Source organism: Montipora foliosa, chromosome 8 (genome assembly GCF_036669935.1).
Source record: "Montipora foliosa isolate CH-2021 chromosome 8, ASM3666993v2, whole genome shotgun sequence".
Classification (NCBI taxonomy): domain Eukaryota; kingdom Metazoa; phylum Cnidaria; class Anthozoa; order Scleractinia; family Acroporidae; genus Montipora; species Montipora foliosa.
Genome location: NC_090876.1, coordinates 3,973,267 through 3,988,266, shown reverse-complemented (window position 1 = coordinate 3,988,266; position 15,000 = coordinate 3,973,267). Strand labels below are relative to the sequence as shown.

The window sequence follows — 15,000 nt, the reverse complement described above, 5'->3', positions numbered from 1 at the left end:
GTCGCTTAACGAAGTCTGCAAACAAACCACTTTCAGGAATAAAAATTTGGTTTTATCAACGGAGTTGATAATGTAAATTGGCCACCGTACAGAGATTCTAAAAGCTGACGTTTCGAGCGTTAGCCCTTCAGATTCGCTCTGACGAAGGGCTAACGCTCGAAACGTCAGCTTTTAGAGTCTCTGTACGGTGGCCAATTTACATTATCAACTCCGTTGATAAAACCAAACTTTTGTATACTACTTCCCCACCGACGCAGCACCACAGTTTCTTTAGAAACTACTCTCTTCACTTTCAGGAATGTTAAGCGAGACAACGGCTGTCGTGAAAACACAGCCTTTAACTTGGCCGTGATGCCATCTCAACAATTTCCACCCAAGCAAAATTTCAAGGAGTTTTCAAGCATTTTCCCACCAAATCCCGTTTTTCAAGGGCTTCTCTTGAAAGCGCCACTGAAGTCCAATATTAAATTCCAGGGTTTTTCAAGGTGTTCAAGGAGCAGCACGAACCCTACCCCAGGGTGGAAGGCCTTAGAAGGGGAGGGTAAGAGTCAAAAGAAGCGCTACACGAACCCTGTAATAACAATCGTTAGTGACACTCTGCCGGAGTTGATTCCTTTCGACCTGTCGTACAGTCGTCCGACACACATCGAAACACGGAAGAGAACCTGTAGCCGTCAAACGCATTAAAACACACGAACAACAAACAACCCGCTGAAAGCACTCGGCGTGAAGCATGACTGAAGAGGGCATATGCAAGTTGGCCATTTGAGGACTTTTCTCTTTTATCTCTTTCATAAGGAATATCTTAATCAAAGAAATGACTGCCTGATAACATTTACCAGACATAGTACTCGGTGACTAAAATGTCAATTGGGTTCAGTAACCCACACATATCTTCCGATGTCGTTTATGCTGTGTATAACCACAGCTTATAGGATGGTCAGATATCGATTTTTACTTCTCTTGGGGATCGCTTTGGCGTTATTTTTCTTAACATCGCACAATTTCATTCGCAAACGCGCTGTTTTGTTGGATGAATACACCAATAACTTGATATCAGGGAACTGGAACGGTAAGAGAAATTTATCATCAACTCATTGTCTGCTGCGCATGAACACTTTATAGCGTTATTAATGAGTGCGAGGAAGAAATCCAACCGGCTTTAAAAAAGAGGACTTCTTGATCCAGTGGATAGTTCCCGTTCTCAAAGTGGATAAAGTGCCTAGGCAGCGTTTTTTAGCCACGGACGGCAACCGGAAGTGAGTTGTTTTGTTATTAAACCATGTCGTCTTGACAGTAACCATATTCGTATTGTTAAGTATCTTTTCACTATCAGAGACGATTAGTTTATAAATCTGGGAGAGACCACTGTCCTGGCATGCCAAAGGTGCCCTCCGGTTTCCATCCGTGGATCGAAAACGCCACGTGCTTAATAAGCTCCCTAATATGGAGTCCTGGTCCTTTTTGCTCTCGTTCCACTTTAAAAAGAGTATGTTTGTTTTCTCCTTTGATCGCGTACCTTACAAAGTTAAATACCTGGGTGTATTTTTTCAGGGGAGAAAAGGCGATGCTCGGTAAAAGTCCGAGTAATTCCGATAAATAGTTCGGATATTTAATAGACTCATGGAAACCAGGCCATTCAGCAAGGACAAAGGTTATGACTAGAATGGATACATTTGGTGACGTTACGTGGCAATACCTGACAACGTCAGTGTCAACCGGCTTTGGCCGATAAACAACACTCTGTATAGGCAGTGAATAATTGCTGGGTTAGGCACTGATCTCTAGTGATTAGGAAATGGTTAGCTTTTATAAATTGTTGTGGTGACACCATTATATTTCAACTTGGTAAAACTTTAAGATCGTTTGGTTCTTTATATACACAAAACTAAGTGTCTCACCTAATTTTGGAGTATCCAAGCTTCTGGTCACAGTTCTAGTCACCCCGCGATACAGCTAAGATTCAAATTGACCGGCATATTCCTATTCTCAGTATTAGACTGGAACTAGCTTGCAATGGAGGCTAATGAGGGGAAATCTTTTCAAATGCAAGTACTTTTTAATATATTCCCCCGCACTGGCCTCAATTGCAAGCTAGTACCAGTCCAATACTGAGAATACGAATACGGTCTACTGTCGAAATTACGCATTTTTGCTAGTTTAATGAAGGAGACGGTGAATGAAATAAACGGGGATTTGAATCCGAGAAGTATAGCGGAACAATTGCCAACTGAACACAGTTTAATTAATGGCCTCGCTCCTACGAATTTGCTATAGCTCAGTGGTAGAGCATCCGAACTCCTGCAAACTTGAAGGAGCAGTCAGATGTTTTCCGAATATTCCCGAGCCTCGATCGAAAAATAAACCCTTTTCATTTCATCATACGGGATTAACGTCTAACAACTCCTTCAATACAATTAACGAAACTTTTATTCAACACAAACATCGCGGTATTATGATGCCATTTATAGCTAAACACATGTTACATGGCTTTTTCTTGAGCATTTACATGCATTTCTCGTTACGTCATGACACACCAACACGCCAGGTTAAGTGGCTAGGGAACTGGAAAGATGATTATAGACTTTAAATTCTCACAGGTCCATACTAAAACCAATAACACAGTTATTCTAATAATATGCAATATTTTGTTCCCAGGGAAATGGAAAACTATCAAGTCGAGTAAAACTATGAAACTTGGACAACAAAGGGGTTTAGGCTCAAAAAGTTCAAAAATTAACATAACGTCCAGGAGAGCCCGACTGCATTTGATCATTCAGTTTCCGGTTCTTAACACTTCTGGCAGCCAGACCAATGTCAATCTGACCAGACAGCAGGAGTTTATCCACTGCCTACAACGAAACTTACTCAGCCCCCACGTAAGTCAACTAATGAAATTGTTTTTTTGCGGCTGTTGAATTCAAACGCCTGTGACAGTCATTCAATGTATTTCTTAATTCCAGGTCCAGAAGATTCACATTCTCTGTGAAACCGACCGGGATCCCCTTTTTATCAGAAACTTGGATTTAAGAATGAACTGGAAACTACTGTTTCATATACTTGGTTGGCGCATGCGCTATAAAGATGCATTTCAGTATGCCTCACAAAACTTGTTAGGTAAAAACGCAATGATCATTAACGCAGATTGTTATGTCGATAAGGGATTTGAATATCTGAATGAAGACATACTGAGCAGAAAAACAGTGTACGCGTTAACAAGACATGAAAGACTTGAAAACGTTCATTTTTGCAAGAAAAGAGATTTTTGTGGCCCAAACTCGAAGTACATCGGTTCTCACGATGCTTGGATGTTTAGGCTACTCGCACCAGTCCCTGCTGCTTTGCTTAGTAATATTGACTTTCGTCCCAATATTGAAGGAATCGAACGAGTTTTGATTTTTAACTTAAGAAAATACGGTAGATTCAGGATAAAGAATCCATGCAAACTACTGCATATAGTCCACTATCACTGCAGCAGAATAAAAAATACAAAAGAAAGACTTTTTCATGGACAACGAATTGATCACTATTTCAATATCACAACTTTGAAACAAGGAAAAGTTGTTAACGCACCATTCTCTGATCTGTAATTTGCAAAGTTCTCAATTTTCAAACAACAATAGACTATATGAAATACATGATAAAGAAACTAGAAGATTTCCAAATATTCGACTCAGACAATCATTGCCCCTTCAAAACTTTTCTTCTAAATGTCATAAAATGGACGGCTTTATGAAACGAGAAACTGGTGGTTCAAACCAGTTTCAACAATTTCGAGGGAATGTCTTATTGCAAAGATTACCTCTACAACACTATTTAACGTAACGCCAATGTCATGGTACCATATGAAACACTAACAATTGACATCTTTAGCTTAACGTTTTGTTTTCCCATTTCAGACCACGTAATGTTCCCGGGGAATTTTCCTTTTCTTTTTTCATAAGTTGTGCATACATATGCACGTGCATTAGTCGACATTTGAAAGAAACTGTTCCCTAGAGTAACATCACGTGGTCTGAAATGGGAAAACAAAACGTACAAGCTAAAGAGGTCCATTGCATCATCATTAATGTGACGTAATAGGTTATCATGGCAACAGGAGACCCGTCTCAAGACACTCTAGACTAGGCACGCTGTGATAAAACTCTGCAAAGTTCACAAGTTCTCCGGACGGTGGATTTAGAGTTACCTTAACATTTTCCAACCGTGAAGGTGGGCGTATACTCCTTGTCCTCCACGAGTCGGTCGGCTACATTGGTAAAATGGTAGTAGGTCTTTCAAAGCTCAGCTTGTGAATGTGTTCTTTCAATTGAATAGAAAACTTACTTTCAATGGAGATAAGTGTTCACGACCGGCTTTAGAATATTGCATACGCAAGATCAATGAAATAACTTCTTGAAATGACGAGAAAACTATTTTTTTCTGTCTACGTGAAGACGTTACCGGGACAAACACTAACAAACCATATAATGACATCCTTTGCTTTTTTTGTGACTTTGGACTCGCGTTTGTAAGTTAGGAACCTTTATTGATATTAGGTGACATTAAGAGCGTACCGGGGTGAATTGGTTAGCAATGTCTAGATTCCCCCACTCAAAAACTGTGTCCCCTTTAATTACCTACGCATTCATCAGCTGACCAGAAGCAAACAGGCCACGCAAAATGATGAGGCCTGGTAAAGTGCAAGAAGGATTTCAGCCCAGAGAATCCGAACACTAATGAAGCACCCCAACATCCAGATCACATCAGGTCCCTAGTATCTGTCATATTTCTATCTTTCATGGAATGCAGTGGAAACAATTTCAACTGCCGGTTATTCGCATATCAAACCAAAGTAAAACCCAAGGTGAATGCAAATATTAAAGACACAAACTTCATTAGCTTCCAAGATGAGACCCATCAAGGAGCATTGTTAACAGCTCCACATCAGAGACTTGTTTCTTGTGACGTTACACCTTGGCGATCCAGGGCTTGGCCAGCTGAAAGAAAAAAACGCATGCCTGATAAGAACCGTTCCTGTGGAATACAGAGAATGACAGGTTGACAGGATGTCTCGCAGCAAGTCGTATTTGGCTCAAGGACGAAACAATTTTTGAAAAGCTCTGGGTCCCTTGGGACGAGAGGAGAAGACACGCCTGACAAATATAATTTTTACAATGGAGGCCAATAATCTCTGCATAAAAATTGAGAAAATCATTATTTGTTTACATTAGGTAAGAAATGTTTACCCTTCCCACAGCCCTTTGTGAAAACCTGTAACCTTCTTATATTCCTTGTACATGAGGCGCCTGAGTAAGATGCAGCATCGACAAGGATGTCGTGGAATGTTTTTCCACTGAGCTTCATTATGCAGGAGATTTGAGCCATGACTCTGAATGACTAACAAATTCTCGGGTTTGTCTCTACTTTTTTACCCTAATTGCCATCCACTTTGTCTAAAAGGAAGAGGAGATGGATGACAGTTCACACTGGTTGGGCGACCACGTTTTTACTGCAACTTGAAATAAAACAATTTCAACATGGAACGAAATTTCCACTTTTTCATTTACTGTGAGTGAGCACACAATTTTGTAACTTTTTACAGGGCCGTTTCTACCCCAATTCACTGCATATACACCTACACAAACAAGCACCACCTCAAGAAGCTAAATGATCAAAGCGCCTTCAATCACCAGCTGCTGAGCTCATCTTTTAGTCTCCCTCCTAACCCTTAAACCCTGAAGGGGTGCCACATTCACAGATAAAATCATCACACCTAGCCACGCAAAAATCTTCAAGTATCACACTAATGGTGTAAAGCATACACTCTTGAGCCACATACAACCAGATGCTCACAAACAAGCTGATTGCCCATTCCTAGTCTTCACCCGTCTCTGATTAGCACATGTTACTTACCTTTTTTGCTTTTCCTCAGAAAATGACATGATCAGCCTCTTCCACTTGGAAATGTTGGGGAATTTCTCAGAATCCACTTTTGTTTTACCAATGGCAATAAGCACATCCAGATCAAGCTTGGTGGGTTGTGACCTAAGGATAGAACAAACACAAAAGTGACAGAGCAGGGATGGTGTAGTGGTGAGAGCACTCGCCTCCCAACCATGTGGCTTGGGTTCGATTCCCAGACTTGGCGTCAAATGTGGGTTGAGTTTGTTGGTTCTCTACTCTGCTCCTAGAGGTTTTTTTTCTGGGTACTCCAGTTTTCCCCTCTTCACAAAAACCAATCTATAATTTGATACAAGTTGACTTGATTTGATTTCTGTATAAGGTTCCCAATTAGTGACACAGCACTAAATACACTTGACACTTAAACAAAGTTTATTATTATTTGCGTTACAAAAGGGAATAAATTTGAAATGCCACACACCCAATCCTGGTAAGCTTTGTTGGAAAAAAAGTGCACCTTGCAGATTGAAAAAACCTAAAACATAAGTTGCAAGGAAAAAGGTGTGAACCTACCCTTGGATAAAAATGCTGATATCTTCATTTCCTGTACTAAGAACATGGCTGTAGCTCTGACACTTGATACGTCTCAAGTTCCTATTCACAGGCACTTTAAATTCATGAACTTCAACATCACTTGAATGTTCGTGACATTGATTTGAAGGCATTGCATCAGTTTCTAACAGGTTATCAAATACCTCATCATCCTTCCATTCCCACAGAGGACAATCCAAAGTCAGTGATGATGACATTGACGATGATGATGATGATAAGGAGGAGATTTCATTTGCAAAGTTTAGCAAGGGATTGTCGCTGGCAGTAATTACATTTTCTTCAATTAACTTACTACTAGCATGAGTATCCATTTCCATTGGTGCATTAGCAGAGAACTTCTCATCTTCAGTTTCTGGTAAGAGGAAGGACAGTTTCTTTTGACAAGGCAAGCCAACAGAACCATCCTCAACACCTCTTTCATCCTTAAAGTCAATGTCACAAGTCAGCAAATCATGTCTTTTTTGACCTCCAGTCAAAGACATACTCAACAATTCCTCAGATCTATCTTGCTCCTTGGTAAGAGAAAGTTCATCAAAATTCTCTGTCAATTTCTCAACTAGATCAGTTACACAAGATACTGGTAACTTCATTAAAGGTGAAGTATTATCCCGTGACACATTTTCTTTGGTCCCACATTGCCTTGAATTCTGAAGCATGATTTCAGACTTTCCTTCAATAGTTGCATTTTCTGATTCCACTGAATTTGAGAACAAAGTTTTGCGCATTGTCAAATAGTGACTGTCTCTAAGACCAATTCCACCATTCTCAGCATATTGATTATTCACTTTTGTCCTTTCTGTTTCTTGTGATATTTCATTGTCACCTAAAATCACACTGCTCTGTCTTGATTCTGGAGTTCTTAGAATGCCACTGGTACTTTTTGGTACTCTGACTCTCTTGGGTGTGACTGATAATCTGTTGAACATAAGTCTTTCTTTTTTCTTTCCCAGATAATCTTCCAGTTTCTCCATTCCTTGTAACTTTGACAAGTCAGCATAGCCACCAAGAAAACTCCAGTACTCTGTCCATGGAATGCGCCCATTGTGGGCAAGCTGCCTTAAGGAAGAAATCAATGCCATGGAAAACAGTATAATAATATTATTATTTTATATAAGATATTTTTGCACATTAGTGTTCCAAATAACACCATAATTATTATTATTATTATTATTATTATTATTATTATTATTATTAATTTTGACTGAATGATTTTACTCTCAATCACAACATTTGTGCCTTTAAAAGAATTGATAACTATACTACCCATTACAGATAAACACCACTGCTTTCCATAAAAGAGAGAAGTGTAAAAGGCTGACGTTCATTCCACATCACACTTGCAGTAACTTCTAAACTGGCACATTTAATAACTTAAATTTTGCAGCTTTTAGGGTAATTAAATCCTATGATGTCTTGCTGGCATAATTTCATCAAAAAGGCATGTTTTCTTGAACCAGAGATGTTTGAGATGGCTTAAATCTGAACATACTGAAATACCTTCCAATCCTCTCAATGCCACGACTATCATCCTTTCTCTTTATGTAAATGTAACTTTTACGACGTTCCATTTTGGGTGGGGTCTTCCATGAATGATAGAATTCTTCAGCCTACAAGATGGTTTCATTCATAGCATGACATAATATACCATAATAATAATAATGTTAACAAAAAGAAAATGGGGTGTATACTGATTTTCCAAGGCATTCGAACCATTTCATTTTTGTAGAAAAACAGTTCCTTGTTTGTAACCAAAAGCTATTGAGTTGCCAAACCTCTTTTGTCAAGTAAAGAAAACGACAGGCTTCAGTCTGTTTTGAGTCTTATTGTAATTCTTCAATTTCTTAGTTCAATGATAAACCTTGGTTACAATAATCATTCCCACTTGGAATGCCTATCACAGCCAATAATAATTTTTTTTAATGTTTCTCTATTTGTTTTACTGTACTTATTGCCAAGTAATGTAAAGTTTAATGCATTCATCGTCTATTAATCACTCACTGAAAAACTGCATTAACCTTTTGACGTCCAACCGGCCCATACCGGCCAGACTTAGGGTTAGGCTTAGGGATAGGGTTAGAGTCAATGGGTTAAAGTTGAAGTTTAAAAAATATTTCAACAACTACCAAATCCTTTGATTCTCCAAGTTTTCAGTGTGACGAAATTAAACACAGTTACCTTTGATGGAGACATTGGCCCTGCATAGGCTCTGACCGTGACTGGTGGCTCACCAGGGCTGTTCCTCTCTTTCAAATTATCCAGTGGGCTTCCTAGTGATCCGCTTTCTCTGTTATTCTTTTCATCTGTAACTTCTGGTGACCAAGGTTCTCCTATCCAAGGAGGGGTGGAGTTGTCAAGTGAACCCAGGAGAGGGACAAAGCAGTTGTCTGTAGAGTCACATTTTCAACACATGCTTATACCTTTCTGCAGATTAAAAATATGGCCCATTCTAAAGAGCACTTAGTTTAAAGGCTGCTACACTAATGCACACCTCTGTGATGCTTAACTTAGTTCAAATATTTCCATTTTTCTGCTTTTCTTACCTTCTAGGTAGCTCTGTATTTTACTCTTTTTATCAGAACAGGCAGCGCTGCACCTGGAACAGATCACCTAGGAAAAGAAATATCAAAGTTCTGAGAAACTGTAAAACCAAAACACAGCTGTTACAACACTGTACTACTAGCGCAATAATAATATCGTAAACACCCGTAGATAAGCCACACCTTTTTCCCAAAAATCGTCGCTAGAAATTGGTGGTGTGGCTTATCTGCGGGAACATTTGAAAAAGGCTGCTGTGTTGAATGAAGAAATTCCTGTGAACAAATACCAGAAAAATTATCATATTATGTCAAAGTTGGTAGAAACAATGTCCATTATGTTAAAGTGCTAAAATACTTTGAAGTATTTTCCGTTTCAATGTTAATAGACTAGTGAGTTTACGTTCGATGGACAAAGGATGAGGAAGACTTCTAAAGATCAGACTTTAGATTTCTTTTGATTTCTTTCAAAAACTTTTTCCCAAGATTTGAGCTGCTAAATTCAGGGTGTGGCTTTATCTGCGGGTGTTTATGGTAATATTATTGTTATAACTATTAACAATGAGCCATGTATTTTTCCATGGCAGCCAGCCTTTTTATTGATAGCCCGTCCACCCATTTATTCACAGTGTCACCTCACTTGCTTGAACCATTGGAGGCCATCTTGGATGATCACTAAATCCAAGCTGACGAAAGGGGTACATTTGTGCTCAAATATAAAATAGCAACCTTTTCTGTCTCCACAAGATTAAAAGTTATTATGTGGCAAAGAGTGATTTTTTTACCACAGTGACTGGAGACAGCTATTCTTAGAGTTATTTTCAAAGAGTTATGTCGTAGAGTTAGAGTTAAGTTTCCAAAATCCTGAATTCAAGATTTTGGACGGCCAAAATCCTGAATTCAAGATTTTGGAATTCAAGATTTAGGTCTTCCAAAATCTTGAATTCAGGATTTTGGCAGTCCAAAATCGTGAATTCAGGATTTTGGAAGTCGTTAACTCTAACTCTAAGTCATAACTCTACTGAAATAACTCTATTGATAGTTAACCTCACAGTGACTATATGGAGTTAAGAAGACCAATTTACACTAGAACTCAATTATATTCTTAAAATATCAAGAGTGTTATTAAATTATAGTATGTCTGAAGATACAGTCACTGGTGAAGTTAATCGTGACCTTTCGACTGCATACTGGTAGTATTCACCAGGTGATGAAATCCATTCGTTCCACATCACCTTCAAAACAAGGTCGCTTCATTTCTTAAGAAGCTGTGACTGGACGGGCTCCTGATTTTTTTGGTGACATAACCAGTGTTAGCATCATAACTGTCCTTCACCACAGTAAATGTCTTGACTACAACAAGAGCATAGTGAAAAAGAAATGGAATAATACTTCTTTTAGCTTTCATGTTAGCCATCTCTTCCAACTTTCCTTTGGGTTCCAATTTCAGTCTTAAAAGTCTTAAGGTGAACGCAGTTATTTTTAACCCTACCGTTTGCAACATTTTCAGCTCCTCATCCTGATGATGGTGGTCATTTACCTAGTTATTTCTTTTCCTAATAAGCTAATGAATTACCTGTGCAGGAGTTTCTCCATACTTATTTGTTCTCTGCATGTCAGTCAAAGGATGAGACATCAAATATTCCACAACCTCCACATGTCCATACTTACATGCAAAATGCAAAGGCGTTTCCAAGTTCTGTCAAAAATACATAAACAATTTAAGGGATAATATCAGACATTTTTTCTAAATTATGTTATGTCCAAACTAAGCCACACTGACAGTTCTATGTAAACAAATTTGAACCTCAATCTAGACCTCTACCAGAAAAAAATTATTTTATTTAAGTATTTCTACGAGAAAACTTATTTTAATAAACTTGCATTTATTTGCTTATTTAGAAATTTACACAAAGATAGATGTATCATAAAATAGAAATCGAGGTCTCCTAGAGGGTATACATGGTGTTGTGAGAACTGTCTCACTCCCCATCCTATTAAGACGGAATATATGCTGCTCAGTGGACGCAGTCGACTGACTGGGCCAAAACAAGTTATTAAGATGGGTGATTATGTTATCGAGGTGGTGGTTTCTACGAGATGCTTAGGTGTCCAGATAGACAACGCTCTTAAATGGGATCATCATGTATCGGAACTAACGAAGTCATTTACGCAAAAGTTGAATTTACTTAAATCACTGTACTTTCTGCCCAGACAGGCGAGAACTGATTTCCATTTTGGGGTTACCGTATTTATTCACTTATAAGGCGCACTCGGTTCTAAGACGCACCCTAAACTTTCGAAGACGATTATGACTAGTAAGTAAAATGAAAATTTCGTCAATCATTTCAAGCACGTGCTTTTGATAACGAGATCGTTCAAATCCTGTGGCATCAACAAGGCTCTCGATGGAACTGAAGATGATTTGGTTTGGGACGACGACGAAGAGGAAGCAGAAGCAGAAGATGAAGAAGAGCTGATTGACAATGAGTTCGAGACAGACAGCTCAGCCGAGGACGACGAGTAGCTGAGCTCAGCCGAGCTTTCAAACAAACGGTTCCTTTTAGAGCCACCCCAGTTCTTTTTAGAACCAACAAATCAGATAAAGTCAATGATCAACGTTGTTTGTCTTTTGTTTTTTCATTTACCAGTATTTATTTAAATATTTATTTCAGTTTAGCATTAATTATTAGGGAAATTTGGAAAAGTTATATTTCGTTGCGCGAAAATACTCGGTTATAAGACGCACCCCGAGTTTTAAGCAGATTTTCATTGAACAAGAATATTTTTTCGTAAAAAATGGTGCGCCTTGTAAGTGAATAAATACGGTATTTTGCCCTCTGTTACCCTACGTATGGTATGTTGGTTTGGGGCTCTTGCAGTCAAGGGCTTTTCTCAGAATTGGAAGCTATACATGTCAGAGTGGCAAAAATAATATTTAACTTGGATTGGTATGCGCCAAGCACGGCGGTTCTTGCCACAGCAAAATGGAATACCTTGGAGACTACGTATGAGAAACGATTACTAATTCTAGCGCATCAGGCTTATTATCATCTTTTACCATGTCCCATGAGCTGTCTTTTTGTAGAGTTTTTGTAAGTTTTTGTTTTATGAAAGTAGATACGATTTCAAGAGGAAAATGACCTTTAGGTTACCCAGGCCTAGGACTGATATGATCATATGCCCTGGAAAGGCAAATGAGATCAATTTGTGACATTGACGCTTTTAAAAAGTCACTCAGGTGTTCTTTTAAGCCACATAAATTGTAGATATGTCGAATTCTTATATTAGTTTTATTGTAATTAATTAGCTCTAATTTTATTAATAATTATTGTACACAACCACATAAGCTTTGCTGAACTTTTAAATCGTGTTTTAAATAAATGCTGTTATTAAGGTATCCAATACCCTTCAGCAAGATAAATAAATAACTAAATAGATAAATAAACAGGATATAGTACAGCAAAGAACTAAGATAATTTAACAGGGACAAATGCCAAGCAATTAGTTTCCATCCTTTCCACCTGGGCATTACACTTTAACATCTATTGTCGCATTTGAAATGCTAATGATATTTTACCTATTGACACCTGAGAGTGACACTTAATAGATTTTACTGTGTCTAACGCCAGACGATTTTACTCATCAACGGGGGTGTCCTAGACCGTTTGAGGTGTGAATGGGTTAGTTGAATTAACATTAAGGAAATGGCCATCAAAAACAAGCTTTAATCTAAAAAATAACAACTATTGAAGGTTTTCTTGAATGTTTTGATTGATATTTCACCTTGAAAGCTATTAGGAATAGAATTGCAGATGTTAGAAGTACAAACAAAGGAGGTATCATGAAAAAGAGAAGTTCTGCAATACAACACATTAAAACACAAACCTGAAATTCAATCATGAGGTTTGCTACAGCAATAGGAGATGTCATTATCTTTACTTTTATTAATCCTACGGTAATTTATATTGTAAAAAAGGCTAAATCTAGGGACTCTAAATAATGTGCTATCAATCCCAAAGACATGAGGTTTTATTAACACTATATTACCATAGCAAATAAAGTTGAAAGCCTTTGCGAGATCCAGACAGACAACTTTGGTTCAAAACCTTTATAGACTTATGGAAGATATGGTGCAAATAAATTATTGTTTTATTCTTGACAGACCATTACAAAAACCATGCTGAATATCAAATAGAAAATTTGAAATGTGAAGCGCAAAATGTTGAAATTATATATCTATTTTGCACTTTCACTAGAATAGGTATGAGAGAAATAAATGCAGGTTGATAATATTGTTAGTAACTTTGGTTTCATTGCCTTTCTTGTGCACAGGACAAATGTTAGTTTTTTCCAAGCTAACAAACAGTGCCCATTTGGGAGAGCACAATAATTTAAAAACACTGTAAATAAAGGAGCTAGGGATGATGCACATTTCTTAGAGAAAATAAAGGGAAGGTTATTGGGATCAGCAGCCCGATAACCTGCCTGTCAATGATTGTTAACAAGGAGGGAATTTCCAGTCAAGACAGGAACAACCAGTATTAATACAAACCACTTATCCTCTACCTTCATGAAGGACAGCTGGTAAGGGTTTTGAAATTACAAAATGATTAGCAGTCTGGCAGTTCTTCAGGAGGCAAAAAAAAGCAGTTCCAAAAGTTTGGGTTAGGCTTAAACTCGGCCCTCCTGCATCTTCAATAACCACTTCACTTAAGACACAAGCTTTCAGAGGCTCTTGTTTATCAGCACTTACCAGAGTATCCTTAAACTTGAAGACTGTTTATGATGATTAAGCTCTATACGTGTGCTGAAAACATGCTGTTTACTATTCAGTGATTTGAAAACCCTACAAGCCATTTAGACACTTCATAAAGGACATTACTAAACAACGAAACAGCGAAACAAAGCACCAAAACACCATGTATGACCTCACCATACATTGAATACTAACCGACGAAGGTTGGATTTGAGATTGAACATCGTTTTAGGCCTTTTTAGGCCTAAAAGTTATTGCTCCTAATCTCAGTCTTAATCTGAATCCTAATCCTAATCTCAATGAATTAGGAGCAATAATGTTTCAGGTCTAATTAGGCCTAGTACGATATTTAATCTCAAGTCCAACCTTTGTCAGTTAGTATTCAGAGTATGGTGGGGTCATACATGGTGTTTTAGTGTTTTGTTTCACTGTTTCGTTATTTCACTGTTTCGTGGTTTAGTAATGCCCCTTAATAAAACCTTAAACCCATTGACCCATGGGAATGACACCTTGACGATTTTACTTGTCAAATTAAGCAGTCAAATTAATGAATTTACTCATCAAATTAATCAGTGAACACTTTCTTTTTCTTTTGATTTAGATAATTTGCATGCCAAGAAAAAATAATTAGATTTTCCTGGAAACTCACCCCTTTGTCTGGAGTATTGAGGTACATATCTACCAGAAAACGCTTTCGCTGACTGTCACTTGATGATCCAGTGTCTTGATTCAAAAGAATGTTCCAGAAGCATTGACTTTCCAAAGTGCCAATAATCAACTGACACATGTCTTTTCTGTTTTTATTTGCAGCTACATGAATGGCATTATAGCGGAAACCTTCTTGCAAAATTACTGGAGTATCACCTGGACCAATCAAATACCTAGGATTTTTAAACACAATCTCGAGAAACTCCTCTTGGGTACCATGTTCGATGACAGCGCGAAATTTGACTAATTCTTGGGGTGTCGGCCCCTTAAAGTTGCTAACAGGATCTGTAGGAGATGCCAAAGAACTCGACATAGCCGAGGAGTTTTCCTGTTCGACTGATTGCGATCGCGAAAACACCTCAGCCTCCGATCTTGTTTTGAAAGCTTTGAAACGTGCACCTTTAACTTTCTTTGCTGCATTGAGAGCTTCTTCCTTGCTTGTAAACACAACCGTTCTCCCAGCCGGAACACCTGTAAATCCACACCCTGATGAAGAACGATTAA

General features: G+C 38.2%; 2 protein-coding genes across 3 annotated transcripts in view; one reads left to right on the top strand and one right to left on the bottom strand.

The window, feature by feature from the left end:
* The first annotated feature begins 744 nt into the window (after positions 1–744).
* On the top strand, positions 745–3,590 carry LOC138013303 (uncharacterized). Its single transcript, XM_068860342.1, has 3 exons — positions 745–1,072; positions 2,659–2,879; positions 2,964–3,590. The coding sequence occupies exons 1-3, from the start codon at positions 901–903 to the stop codon at positions 3,588–3,590; spliced, it is 1,020 nt and encodes a 339-aa protein (XP_068716443.1). The 5' UTR covers positions 745–900.
* Positions 3,591–4,843: 1,253 nt separating this feature from the next.
* Positions 4,844–15,000, bottom strand: part of LOC138013302 (ankyrin repeat and LEM domain-containing protein 2-like) — a 10,478-nt gene continuing 321 nt past the window's right edge. The window contains exons 1-8 of one of the 2 annotated variants that reach the window (XM_068860340.1): positions 14,438–15,000; positions 10,606–10,728; positions 9,036–9,102; positions 8,671–8,879; positions 7,993–8,102; positions 6,457–7,551; positions 5,896–6,027; positions 4,844–4,979 (exon numbers count right to left, since the gene is read on the bottom strand). The exon at positions 14,438–15,000 is cut by the window's right edge and continues 321 nt beyond it. In XM_068860340.1, the coding sequence (XP_068716441.1) occupies positions 4,913–4,979; positions 5,896–6,027; positions 6,457–7,551; positions 7,993–8,102; positions 8,671–8,879; positions 9,036–9,102; positions 10,606–10,728; positions 14,438–15,000 (2,366 nt within the window). In that variant the 3' untranslated portion in view covers positions 4,844–4,912. The remainder of the gene's footprint in view (positions 4,980–5,895; positions 6,028–6,456; positions 7,552–7,992; positions 8,103–8,670; positions 8,880–9,035; positions 9,103–10,605; positions 10,729–14,437) is intronic. The other variant, XM_068860341.1, reaches the window with a different exon arrangement.